This window comes from Gallus gallus, chromosome Z (genome assembly GCF_016699485.2).
Source record: "Gallus gallus isolate bGalGal1 chromosome Z, bGalGal1.mat.broiler.GRCg7b, whole genome shotgun sequence".
NCBI classification, from domain to species: domain Eukaryota; kingdom Metazoa; phylum Chordata; class Aves; order Galliformes; family Phasianidae; genus Gallus; species Gallus gallus.
In genome coordinates, this window is record NC_052572.1 from 36,452,919 (window position 1) to 36,467,682 (window position 14,764).

Here is a 14,764-nt window from a genome sequence, read left to right on the forward strand (position 1 = left end):
CTGAATTTCTGTTTCAACTTTTTCTAAATATCTGATTGCCAACTGAACTTTATATAAGAGCAGGATATAGATATATATATATATACTATACTGACTTTACTGTATTAAGTTTAGAAAAAGGAAAAGGGATTTTTTGAAAAAAATTCTTTTTTTTAATTATTTTTATTTTTTGCATTTAACAGTGATGAATCAAGGATTACCTCAGTTTTCTCCAATTTTTGGGTTAGTAGAGTTAGTACGAGATCACTTTTAAAAACCCTTATTTTAATAGCAAACTCTGGTCAAAACTTCCAGATTTAATCAGAAATCAAATACTGAATATATTTCACACAGCTTCAACCTTGTATGTGTGAACTCCATGAAATTAAATGTTCTTAATTGCTGCTGACTGCAAAGGTGCAATTGTATTAAAGAAGCAGCAGAAGCAACTTTGCAGGGGGAAATGTGCTTCTAGGTAGCTACAAACTGAACAAAAACCTGATTGCCCTTTGACTCCAATGTCATAGTGCCAATGGTTTTCTCTTTCCAGGCTAAGTTTAATTACTTGTGAAACAACAGTAACACTACTGACTTAAGCACATAATAGGTCTTGCTAAAGGAAGCACATTGAACAATTCAGAGAGCGCTGTTGGTACAAGGTACCTCGCACTTAAACACTAGATCCCTCAGAATGCACAAAAGAGTGAGGAGAGGTGGAAGAAATTGATCAAACACTAGGATTGTAGCCCAGCGTCAGTACTTAAAAAGACAGATGTTGTCATTAGACACCACTGTGTCTGTGAGTTCTTAGCTGTATTAGCTCCAATGGGCTGTAGTTTTGTGGCAAAACTTAGTTGCATTGAAGATACCAGCCACTGTCTACTAAATGGCCCATTTCTGAAGTAGACAGTACAGTAAAATAAGCAGCAAATGATGTCAGATTGTGACAGGCAAAATAGACTTTTTGGACCACTCTTAGATACCTGATGCACTATATAAAATGCATATAAAATGCATTGGCACAGTTCACTGCTTCAGAATTGTGTACAACTGCTTTCCATATTACTAGAGTAGAGTAAGTTCAAACTAAAATTTATTTTGTGATAATTTTTTGACACCAGGACACAGAAGAGTATCTGATATATTTTATTCTCTAGTTAAACATACCTGAAAATGTAGCACCTAATTAGCATCTGCTCTATCCAACTGTTTATAATAGACAGCTTCTTATTTCAAAGAAACCAGAGGTAACATTTTAAAGTAATCCTCCAGGGCAAATGCTAATATTATGCTAGGAGCTATTTTCTTTAACACAAAAGTGGCCATTAAGCACGGATGTATAAATATCAACAAAACACAGTAGGTGATATCAACAGCACCTAAAAGAGTTAACATTTATGAAACTTCAAATTCTATTTGAGTGTTGATCCTAACTAATAGAAAGTGTAAGTAAAAAGCTCATGAATGGAATAAAAGCCTGTCATGTACATGCAGAATACTCTTTATAGGAGACTTCTTTATCTGTCTGAATACTCTTGTGTGAGGGAGCAGTTAATACTCAGCAAAACTCCTTAGCTGTTAGCTTCTAACCAATTATTTTTAAGCATAAGTCATTTCTGTACTCTTACATGAAGATGATTGGCATTTTCTGGTCTCAAAATGATCTGTTTACAAGAATCCCAGGTAGGTGAGGCAGTAAATGTTAACAGTAGGCAGTAAGTAGAACATTCTTACCACTGAGAAATGCTCATTTTTATTTCTTCAGTCCTTCTAAAAACTTGCAGCTGAACAAGCAAGTATGACTTGTCTCAAATCAGTCTTTGCCTTATAGATGAGAATTAATGCGGGAGCATAATGATTGTTCTGGAAGTAAAGCCTCCTAATTATTTCCATGGAAACTACAACAGATACAAGGGAACACAATAACACTATATGATAAAGCAAATTCTCAGCTACAGAACACTGTTTTTCAACATAGCCACCACCATTAGCTATGCATTTGCTCCCATGATGAACAGGAGTCTGCATGCTGCACTCATATATAGGCCCTGATAAACTTGCATACAGTGTTCTTTCTGTTCCTCTTTGAGGATCTGTGGGACCCACCTGGGGTACCAACATTGCCACGATCGTTTTCAGCACATTGAAGCTGATATTCAACTCCGTACAGTTCCCTGATCTGTGCTGATTTGCGTGGATTAACTTATTCACACTTTTCATTTCGTGGTGTGACAGCTGTGCATGGTCATCTACACTGTGGCTTGTCTTTCACATCACTGTCACTAACACTGAAATGCACTGCCTCACCATGCTCACATCCACTGTTTGGTCTCCATAAATGTTCATCAAGCATCAGTGAATGTCAGTGGGTGTCATTCAGTGACAAACCTTTGCTTCATACTCACTTCCATGTCAGACACTGTTTTGTCAGACTGCCCCCCTGCTGCTGTCTCATGGCAACAAAATGTTATGGAATCATAGAATCACCAAAGTTGGAAAAGACCTTCAAGATCAGATGAAAGTCCAACTGTCCACCTACCACCAATATTTGCCCACTAAACCATGTCCCTTAGTAGAACATCTAAATATTTCTGGAACACCTCCAGGGACAGTGACTCAACCACCTCCCTGAGCAGCCCATTCCATCACTTGGCCACTGTTTTGGAGAAGAAATTTTTGCTAATACACAGCCTGAACATCCCCTGGTTCAACCTCTACTTCCATACCACCAATGTTTGTCTCTGACACTGTGAGCCAGCATAGTAAAATAGGAGGCATTACTTTCCCAGCAGCACTCATATTTTGAATGCAGACTAGAATTAACTACACATTTAAAAGTTATACAGACCTTTCTTCTGCTCGCCTGTGGACATACTATAGGTGGATCACCATTGTTCAGACACAAAAACTCTTGAAAGAGTTGTCCTATCTGTGATAATCAACAATATCTTTAAGTATTAAGAAATGAAGTAATAACGAAACCAAGTAAGAAAGAGGAAGAAAAAGGTAATTACAGTTTTTAAGCCCTAGAAAATAAAACTTCATTTTAATCTCTGCTTAGTTTTATATAATGCTGTCCACTGTAGTGAATAAGGACCTTTTTCTCAGCACGTTTCATGTTGCTTTCTGCTTCCTGACATCATTCCCAAAAGAATGAGGATATTAAGACTGATTCAAAAGAACACATGAAGCAGGCAGAGCTCTAGACTATGTGTGTCCAACCTCTTGGCTTGCCTGGTCCACAGTGAGTGAAGAGGAACTGTCTAAGGCCACATATAAAAGATACAGTATAGTTAACATATATAAATAAAAAACCTAACTTTTAAAATATATTTTTATTAAAACACATAGAGAAGAACAAAAACATGAAACTAGTAGGACATTTGACCTTGTTTTTGTGAAACTAGCATATCAGTCTACTTCAGTGGAAGTGAGCTTCTTAGTGAGCTCTTAGGGTTTTCATCAGAGGTCTTAAATGAAATTTTACTCTTCCTGTGCTTTCTCCTTGAAAATAGTTTTTCATAAATGTGCGTGCTGCCAAAAAGAAATGACATGAATAAGCTGTGATTGTGAAGCAAGGGATTTCTTTCTCTGGAAAAATAAGTCCTTTGTCTTAAGGTAAAGGATCATATAAAGACTAACTGATATTCCTTTTTTTTCACATCTTACACTTTCATAGGTCACTTTGGCTCATCGGTAGCATCTTATTTCATATTCTTACGCTGGATGTATGGAATAAACATGATTCTCTTTGGACTGACGTTTGGACTTGTAATGGTGCCTGAGGTGTGATTTTTAAAAACTTTCATTGAAGACTGGCATGTGAATTTCTGTCTTTGCTGTGGCATTTCATAGGATCTGACCTTCAAATGATTTTTTAATCTCTTTATGTGCCATTAAGAACTATTAAGATGTACAAAAGCCACAAAGGTATACTTTTTTTGTAGAAGGTTGTCTTTAGAGAGGTATCTTGAATTAGTCTTAACAGAAAAATGTATGTGAGATTCTGTCCCAGAAGTGGTCTTGCATGGCCTGAAATGGTGCTAAACTTTTCAAAAAAAGAGGGCTTATATGAAATTGAAATTGTTATGTAATACACTTGCTTTCAGTCTTTCACAATCTCTCACGTTATCTTCTAGTGACCAAATGGGAAATCGTTAAGTTGGGAATTTCCAGCCATTCCTTAGTATAACTTTTCAATCGTGTGATCCATTTTCCACTGAAACCAAAACAGAGAATATGCCTTACTATTCACTGGGAAAGGTCTGGGAGGTACCCCATGAGGACGTATACTCATGGCATCTTGCCAGCACACTGGGACTCAGAATCCAAAATGGTATCCCTTGTATTGCATATATATTCACATATTTCAATTAATTAGCCAGTGAAATCCCATTTCACAAGAAAAACTAATCTTTTGGTCTCGTCTTTAAAACAAACCATGCTGATGAGGTAACACACTGATGCTAGTGAAATGTCGCTTTATATGTACAAAATATCATTAATGCGTACTTTAGGCATAGTTTCAAATATTAATGTGAGAAGCAATGAACAGAGGTGGGGAAGTAGGTCATTCTCATTAAGGAGCTAAGGAGGACACGAAGAGTTTTCGTAAGAACTGACAGATCACTATCCCTTCCCTTTGTTGGTATTTTGCTTTTAAATGTAAATTGCTATCATTTCTTGTTTCTAGGCTTTGATGGGAAAGCCATATGGCTCTTTACCTAGAAAAACTGTTCCAAGAGCTGAAGAAGCTACGGCTATGAACTTTGCTACTCTTTGGGATTTTAGTGTAAGTGCATAATCTTACAATGTTGCATATTCACATGACTTTTTGATTATTAAGAACTTCAGATTCATTATTTAATATTCAAAGATATTTGAATATCTTTGGATATTCAATGGAATGTGGAATATTTCAGGAGAAAATTGAAGTAGAAGTAATTTTGTTTTATTTTTTACCCAAATTCTGAGTATAGATTTTTCCCAGAGGTAAAATTTATGACAAATCTCAGAGTCCACAAAGGCTCAATGGAAAAATTCTCTGTACCGGATCTGCATCTCTGTATACTGAGGGTCTATTAAGGATGAATTTGATCATCTGCATTTAGAAGGTTAGCAGTTTTTTCCTAAAGATGTCATTCTCCTTTTTCATCCTGAAAAAAGCTACTATTATTTTGCATGTGACATGTCTCTCCAGTTCACCTCTTTGTATAAAGATGATCCAACTTGATATAAGGCCAGCTGATGATAATTTTTTTACTGCAGCACATTAGTTAGAAGGTTGTCAGAGTTCTTTATAGGCAGTGGTCAACAAAAGGTACTTTTCACCTGTGAAATGGTGAGTCTAGTTAAGATTTTCCTTCATATTGATGGAAGTAGCATCTATTGAGATAATAGTGAGTAATCTACCTCTCAGTCTGCTGCACAATGGTTTTCTCTAAGGAGCACCTATAATGTAAAGATGTATCTTCTAGCACTTGAGTTCTAGCAGCAGCAGAAAACATGAATACAATTGTTGCAACCAAACTAATTTACTGGGGAAATAAACTCAAGTGCAAATTCCTCCATCTTACAGCTCAGTGCATCCACCCGTTAGCATACTGACTTATGTTAAGAAACAGTCTTTCTGTGTGGATTCGGTGCCATTGAGATCCTGTCCCACCTGTGCAGGTGGCATGGAACAGTGCTGGATGCTAAGCTCTGCATGAGCATTTTCATTAGGGCACAGAAAAATTTTTGTATGTATCCCCTTTCCAGCATTAAACTACCTCTGATCTTCCCTGAAAAAGACATAGAAATGTACAGTGATTATGCCTTTCCTTAATATTACCATTTTTGACTCTGATTAGGGTGTATAGAGATCTTTAATCTTGTGGTGTCTAGATCTCAGGGTCCTTTGTAGCTCAATACTCTTATGTAGTGCCTCAAATGTCTTCACATTTTGGCTCTTTCTTGACTCTATTCTAAATATTCAGCCAACAGTGCAAGAATGATCTGGTAATAAGGCTACTAAACACAGGAAAATACTTAACTTGATAAACACATTTTCTCATTTATGAGCAAAGTCTTTCAGGCTTGTCAATTGCAAAACACTGTATTTAAAACTAATGTAATAACATGTAGAAAGTACATTGATTGCCTCTCTTTTGACTATATATATTAAGTGATCAGATGAGTTCTGCTTTACTAATTCCACATCTAATGGTCCCTCCTTGTATAGATACAGATGGAAATGAACATTACCTTTCTAAGACAACATCTGTATAACATTTTCCAATGACTGCTGCATAAAATGACATTATATTTGGTTCATCAGGAGTTACATATTTGAATGACAGGAAGAATATGTCTAGACATGTAGCTGGGAATTTAGATAATGATGACATTTTAAACAGATATTAAAACATCAGGGAGCTACTGGAGAAATATGAATTGTGTAGTGAGTTGAAACCTTTATAAAGAGAAGAGAGACTAAAAGAGGCTTATGCAGTAAATAGGAATAATTTTTTTAAAATAAATGGAGCTGAGAAAAGATGAATGTAGACAGATGGTAGAAGGAGGAGGAATTTATAACAGCAGAGAGAAACAGGATTAGACAGCTATGTAGAAAGTTTAGTAAATAAGAGGAGTGTTTAACACTAGGAGCAAATGCAATGGGAATTAAAATAGAAGAGTGTGGTGAAAGGTATGAATCCTCTAAAATACTGAGGGTAAAAAAGAATTTACTTGAGGGGTGTCAGATTGAAAAATATTCCCTGAAGACAGTGATATCTTCAGTTAAGCAGTCTTTTATTTGGTAGCAGTTATGGAATGCTACAAAGTAAGTGACGAGTATTTATTAATTTATTTTATTTTTAAATAATTATTAATGGTTTATACTTCGTTTTTATCTAATAATTGCTAAATATATTCTCTTTTTGTTTGTACTGTGATTCATTTCAGTTGTAGCGAGAGCTACTATAGACAAAGTGCATGTTGCACTATGTAAGTGAGAGATGTCTTTTAAATAATATGAGGTACTGAACACCAGAAGGGAAGTAAATGGCTCTTTTCAACTGTCAGAAACCTCAGATTAATGTATTAGTGTCAAAATAATGCATGATCTATCCACCAATTACATTTTGACAGAACACTGGATTTGACTTGAATTCATTGCATTCAATTGGAGCTGTAGCCATGGTGAGTGGCTGTCAGAAAGTTTCTGCATACCGTCTTCTAGGAAGAGATTCCTGCTGTAACCTGAGCAGTATCAGAAAGCCTCATTTATTTGGATCATTTTAGACACCAGCAATTGTTTATAGTTAACTGTGTACTAGTAAATTACTCTGAAAAATCAGCAAACTGATCTGTAGAAGAGAAGGGGATTCTCATTGCTTTTAGAAAAATAAAAAAATCTAACTGCTGAAAAGAAACATACGCTCACCTCACACTCTGTATGGCCTTGGAGTCTAAGTGTTTTAAAAAACCCTACATACTGAATAGTCATCCAAAAAAATTAGTTATGTAATGACTAACATATTAAATGATCACACAGTGAACAGAAAAGAATGTTACTAGACAAAGAAGTTACACGAGATTTTTATGTCAAATAATTTATGCAAGAATGTGGAAATGAAGCAAAAAAAAAATTTGCTGCAAGTAATTTATAGAACAAAATACGAGGATGAAATCTTTTTATTCTAGACAGAGTTGCCATGAAAAGTTTTAAAGATAAAAGATTTCAAAATTTACATTAAATATCCTGTCTTTTTAATATTACAAAAATGATTTTCTTCCTTCCTGTGAGCTTTATTACAGTGATGCTTATGACCATTTTGAATGCACTGAAAATAATGTTTCATAATGTTGCTACTGGTAGGACTCTGATTATGTGCATATCTAACAGACTTGTGAAATGACACCTTTTTTGTTGAATTTTCAGGGCTTTGCACAGTATTCTGTGCTTTTTTATGGCTATTACAATAATCAGAGGACAATTGGATGGCTCAAGTTCAGGATGCCTCTTTCCTATTTCCTTGTTGGTGTTGGGACTATTGGCTACAGCTTTATGATTGTCATTCGAACGTAAGTTCACATTTTTAAAAACAAGTAATATCAATGTTAATCACTCAGGCTTTGTTTCAGAAAATACACTTTGGAATGTAGCACTCTTAAGAGCAGGACAAATGCAACATCAGTGGAGCAAAAATGCAAGGCTGAGTTCTGTTGAAGTCATACATAATTCCTTGGGCCTATTCTTATTTTTGCAGCAGCTGTCTTTCAGTGTTATGTCAGTGGGAAAAATACTTACTGAAATACTAGTACTTCCCTCCTGCAACTTCAAAGTGTAAAATGAATGCATAAAGTAAGGAACAGAACTGTTAGACCATATTTTCATAATGCTCTGCATCAAGCATAACATCAGTTAACATTCAGGAAATTCAACTGTTCTTCTTTCAGTGATACCTTATGTGAATTAAATTCTTTTAAGAAGAAAGAAAGCGAAAAAGAAACATATGGCAAATAATTCTCTATGTAATTCATAGCCAGCAGTAAATGACTCTCCACAAGTCTATAGCAGTTAAGTCACATTTACACAGTACTATCAAAGAATACTATTGATCACAGTAAAGATTTAATGTCCTGAAAAAGAATTATTTCCAGCAGTGTTTTCTCCAGGAAAACTATCCTTAATAAAATGCAGTGAACATAAAGTTAAGTGAGTAGGAACACATGTCTAAGTGAAACTGGGCCTAGGCCATACAATTAGTGAGCCATTAGGCTTTTGGCTCTCAAATTCTGGACTTGAATTTTGTCTTAAGACCAGAATTAGATGAATATTCATCCTCTATTATTTTACAGCCAAACTCAATATTAGAATAAACAATGAGAATTCTAACAGTTTCAGAGGAGATACACTGCTAGTAAATACAGCGTTTAATAACCTTGATTCAAGTGCAATGACCGCCTACCCCAACAAATGCCATTAGCTAGAAATGCAGCTTTAGAAGTTTCTTAGATTGGAATAATTGGAGCATTGTAGGTCAGGATTCAAGGACATTTGTGAATTTAGAGAAGATTACTGTTAAAATATTCCAGTGTTTAGTGATGTAGCCAGCATTTTCCACCTTCAAAAGCACTAGAATAAATCATGTTCAGTTTTTCAAATATTATGTGGTTACCTACATAGGGCAAAAGCAAAAGCATTCCAGAAGGGAAAAAAAAAAAAAAAAAAAAAAAAAAAGCTTCAATTACACATTTGTATTTTGGAGAATGAAAAACTAGTCCAATAATAAAAGTAATTAATTTAGGTTGAAAACATCTTTTAAAATATTTATTTGATTATGTATTTGTGAAGATTAGGAAAGTTTAAGTTTCAGAGAGTAATATTTGACAGTCACACAGACAAATAAAAACTAGAACTAAAACTAAAACTAAACTAAACTAGAACTAGAACTAAACTAAACTAAAACTAAAACTAGAACTAAACTAAGAATTATTCTAGCAGAGAGTTCCTGAGTACAAAACAGAGGGAAATCGTGCTGTATGTAGTATCTTCGTTTCCACCTGGCCATGTGACATTACTGCTGGTCTGTAACTCGGTGATCTTAAAAGCAGTTCTTGCAGTCTACTGATTATTGCTGTTTTTCCAGAAAGTAGTGCAATGTGTGTGCTGTTCTGTTAATTGACATGTGGGAAAGAGAATGCATGCATGAAAGAGGTAGTGAGGACTATAAATGGTATTATTATATTTAGGGGAAATATCTATAATTACAGCTTCACCCTACAGCTTATCCTATGGAAGCAACATGGAAACATTGCTGATATCAAATAAATGACATTATGAGCACAGGATTGTTCACTATTTTGTTAGGAACTCTTTAGAAGTAATTACCTTAGTCTAAAATTACCTTAGTCTAAAAGCAGCAACAAGTCTGTTTCATAATATGCCTTTCTGTAAATAAGCAGTAACAACAAGAACAAACTGGCAGTAGATTATGCCAGCTGAGAAGCATTTGCTGTGTCCCTTACTTATAATTCTGTTCCTCTGTTTGAGAGTATGCATTTCACTGGACAGTTAGAAATGTGTTATGTACTATGTATTGATATTTATAAAATGTATCAACTGCATTAGTCAGCTTTAAAAAAAGGATTGCATTTTCCTGAACGAAAAATCAATGCAGTGTCCAAGGTTAAATGATTTGTGTGCTATCAGCATACTCCATCCTAAAGAATTCGATGTTTGTGGGTACTGTTACAGATTTCATTTAAAAATACATATGTGATGAGAGGCAAGCCTGAGAGCTTTATTAGTGATTTCTTTATTTTTTTTTGGCTGGCTATTTTAGAATTCTTTTCTTCATCTTAATGAAGTCTCTAATCAAATCTACTGCAACTTCCTCTTTGAGAGATCTACCAAATACTGTGTTTGAGTTTCTTATTCAACAGAATTCCTCTGAGATGTTTATGACATACGTTCATTTTTTCTCATGAAAATGAGTATTATCTGATAAATTCTCTAAAAATATCAAAATCTCCATTGTTTTCCCTTGTTTCAAACAGATTTTTTCATGACTGATTGCTATAATAATATATATGTATTTCAGAATAAAGTTAGAGCTTTAGGAAGAATTTAAAAAACATACTCACAGAGCAAAACTAGTTCTAATAGGGCCTTTCTGCATCTTTTTGATTTTTGTAGAATGGCAAGGAATGCAAATGAAGAAGGTGGTGGGGATGATACTAGCTTTAATTTCAGCTGGAAAATGTTCACGAGCTGGGACTACCTGATTGGCAATCCTGAGACAGCAGATAATAAGTTTGCTTCTATCACTACCAGCTTTAAGGTAAAACGAAGATCCCTAAGGAGATGTAATTTGATTTTTCATTCACATTATTGTGAATCAGATGGAACTAAAGCCAAATATAAACTGCCTGGAACCTAGATGCTTAAACCAAAGTGGGCAGTTCTATACACCTCTGGTTCTGAGTCTTTATGCATTTCCATCCTGTTTTTCTGTCCTCTGTGACTGCAGAACTAATTTTAGCAAAATGATTGTATTGTAAAAATAATCCTTGCCTTTTCCTTGTTTCTGATGGCTTATAGTTTCTATCATGCTTATGCCTGAAAAACTCCTTTTTAAAAAGACTTATTCATTCTTCTCTTGCTACTAAAGAGATACTACAAGACTGCAATAAAAAAACAAACAAACAAAATGCTATTCATCATATAAGAATTTGCATCAGAAGTTTGAGTGCATACTTACTTTGCATAAGAAAAGTTTTTATTTTCGAATCAATTATGAAACACAGCCCAATTTGAAGTACAATACAAGACTTTGCTAGGCCTCTGTTCAGTCTGACGTGCATGATGATTTCAGCAGTCATTCTGTGGGTAATGTAGGGCGTGATGTGAGATGCACTGCTACAAAAACAATGCAGGGGAAGTATTTTGTCTGTTGAATGTTAAATAAAGTGTTCCTATGTAGGGAAATGCCAGTAGAGTAAGTAAATGATAATTTAGCTTTCAAATAACATTTGGAGAATACACTGGCAACATGTTACTGGGCAACGAACAGGACACTAGCCTTGCAATCATGTTCCTTTCTGTTCTTTTCTGCACTAATGATATAACCAGTTTGTTTCTCCGTATTGCCCGCCTTCCCAACTCTAGGCATAAAATTTATCTGCACATAAGATAAGTGGAAAGAAGAGGCCCTCAGTAAATAAATATTGACAAAATACTAAGCATTGAATGTCTGTGAGATTTCCATGCCTGACAATGAAGGTCAGCTGTTGAATGATGTTTGGAGAAGAATATAAATCAGTTGAGATGGAGACTTATTTTTGAGAAATACACTCATGAACATTTACTGTAATCTCTGTGAACAAAAAAGGAAAGAGAGTGTGAAGCCTTAGCTTGGCTGACATTCTCAGAGTTTTGCTTAAGAGCTGCTGCAGTCTCCTTTCCTTTATATAACGAACACAAGCAGTAGGAAAAGTGAAACCATGATAAAAAAAATTAATAATTATTATTACAATTCAGGAATTCAGCTTCCCTTCTGGACAACTGATCTCTATACCAAAATAAGAAGCTATAACCAAACTTCCTTTTCATGAAGGCATTTCAGAGAGAAAACTCTTTCTGCTGGCAAAAGCAGGAAGCTGGAGAATTTCATTTACAGCAGTAAATGAAATGGCCAAGGGTAAATATTAGGTAAACATTTTATATTACGGTCTGAAGCTGAGCAATGTTTGTTTGTTTGTTTGTTTCCTGCGTTTTCACGTGTAAACAGTTTTTTTCAGCCCTCCTCAATTTCTGATTCTCAATATATATATATATATTCTGTTTTATCACAAATGTGCATTTTTTTAAAGTGTGACAGTTCCTTTTCTGGCAGCTAACCGCATGTGTATTGCTGGTGACTCAATCACACAGCACCTCACAAGCGGACAGTGTTGATTTCTTATTGAAACATGTGTGGAGGCGTAATAAGAATTAGTGGGGATACACAAAATCAAAGCAAAGTGAGTTCTGGGGATCCCAAACCCCTGAGTCCATAAAGGTCCAAAATGGATTTGCTGATACAGCATGTGTTTGCCAGAAAACATGATTACCAGCTGTACATTTGCTTTGTCGTAACTTATTTAACTGAATTTTAATTGGATAAACAATGTAGAGTCTTGACCATTAAAGTCCTGATAATATTCTTTTGTTTTAACAAGCGCAGGAAGCTATCGTGGAGGAGCAGGAGAGCCGAAAGGAGGAAAATATTCACTTGACTCGGTTCCTGAGGGTTCTTGCTAACTTCTTAGCCCTGTGCACACTTGCTGGGAGTGGCTACCTCATATTTTTTGTTGTGAGAAGATCCCAGAAATTTGCCCTGGAAGGTCTGGAGAACTACGGGTGGTGGGAAAGAAATGAAGTTCGTGCTAGCACATTTCTGAAATAGATGTGGTTTGAAACTGTTCCTTTGCTCTGCATGTTGCTTTTATCTATTTATTTATTTATTTTTCCTCGAGAACTTAAGTGCTTTTAGTATAGGGGATAAATGGTTAACAAAAGAACTCTTCTATTCTCTCTGCTTCCCGATTGATTAAAAGGAATATTCTTTGATTTCTTCTTTCAAATGTTCCTTCATGTTTAGTTTTCCTTTATGGCCTTAACCTCTAATTTTTGGGGGGCTCTTAAAGCTGTTTTTCTTGCCACTGTATGGTCTTACAATACATCTTCAAGAAGCATGCTCTCCTGTTGCTTTTCTCTTGAGACTGCTCCAAGGAAAGTGACTTGCATGTGGCCATATCCAAAGTTAGCTGGCGCTTCAGAGAAACAACTCTGCAGTGTAACAAGAGGCTGAAACATGCCTTCTAGCTCCACCTGCCCGTCTAGGAGTCCACTATTTTTCTTCTGTTCAATCTGCTTTCCTCTAGAGCTAATTGAGCTTTGCTTGTTAGAGAAATAGTGAAAATGATTGTGTTCGCTGTAACAGAACACAGTTAGCACCTAAAGTCAGCAATGCTGTATAAAAACCTGGGTTTCTTTGAAACCTTTGCTTTCTAAGAAACCTTTGCTTTCTTAACAAACACACTGTTCTGTACGTTGTAAAACTAGCTGTTTGTTATGTAAAGCTCTGAGCTAGAGTGTGAAGTTGATTTCTGATTTACAGCAAAGCAAAAAAATGACAGCCTCACAAAGCAGATGGGAATGGATGATGATGGAATGAAGAAAGTCAGTCCTTAGAACACCAAAACTTCACACAGAAGTTGACATACAAACTTCAGCAATCTGCCTTTAGAATGCAGAGAAACGGGCCTGCTTAAATTGGATTTAATCAGTTGACAAAAAATTGCGTCATTTTACTCTTTTTGGAAAAGTCACGTACAAAACCGTTGCTTAAAGCAATGTGTCACATCCAAGTCAATGATGAGTAAGTTAAACAATACTGGATCCAGTATTGACCCTGGCGGACACAGCCAGCTACTAGACACCCTGTCAGTTATCACAGCCCTCTGAGTCCTTCTGTTCACCCGGTTCTCAATCCATCTCACCATTCACTCATCCATCTCACCATCTCAATTCATCTCAATCTATCTCACCATTCACTCATCCAGCTTGCAGTTTCCAGGTCACAGAAAACATCATTCACAGTGGAACTGTCAGTGATATAAACAGTGGAAGAAAATCTGCTCTAGCACTTCAACTTGAAGTTGACAAGAATTCAGAACATAAATCCATTCCCTTCTGAAATCAAACTAAAGTGATAAAATTCAATGGATGATATGTTTCATTCTACTCAGCAAAATTCTATAAGTAACTAAAAAAATATAATGATAATACCCTGTGAAACTAAAATAGGAATTTTTAAACTTTTGCAGTTGGAATCTGTCAGGCTTTTTTTTTTAATTTTGAAAGCTTGATATTCCATATTTTGTTTCAGTAAGCACTTGCATGTTTGGCTGTAATCATTTCATTTCTCACTTCTCAGGTTTACAAATTTCTGTGCGTTGTTTCACCTCTTATCTTAATGTCTTTCCTCCAGAACTAGAAATGTTTTTTTGAAATGGGGAGCACAGCCAAGGCATCGGAAAACACAGATAGAAAGAAAATGAGAAATAATGTTCTTACCTCTTACAAATAAGAAAAAAAGGCAGAACATAATTAAAATATACAAAATATTGAATGATAAAGAAAACCAGGGACTTGTGTCCTGGCTTTCCAACAGTGCAACAACAAGGAAACTTCTTAATTTTCAATTAAGTTAACCAGTACTGTATTTAAAACTACTTGAAGACCATACCTTTT

The 14,764-nt window shown here is 35.5% G+C and overlaps 1 protein-coding gene across 4 annotated transcripts in view; it reads left to right on the forward strand.

The window, feature by feature from the left end:
• Positions 1-14,764, forward strand: part of TMC1 (transmembrane channel like 1) — a 123,616-nt gene that overhangs the window by 89,544 nt on the left and 19,308 nt on the right. For all 4 annotated transcript variants that reach the window (XM_046905372.1, NM_001398433.1, XM_015280292.3 and 1 more), the window contains 5 exons: positions 3,659-3,765; positions 4,673-4,771; positions 7,904-8,046; positions 10,664-10,808; positions 12,693-12,887. In XM_046905372.1, the coding sequence (XP_046761328.1) occupies positions 3,659-3,765; positions 4,673-4,771; positions 7,904-8,046; positions 10,664-10,808; positions 12,693-12,887 (689 nt within the window). The remainder of the gene's footprint in view (positions 1-3,658; positions 3,766-4,672; positions 4,772-7,903; positions 8,047-10,663; positions 10,809-12,692; positions 12,888-14,764) is intronic.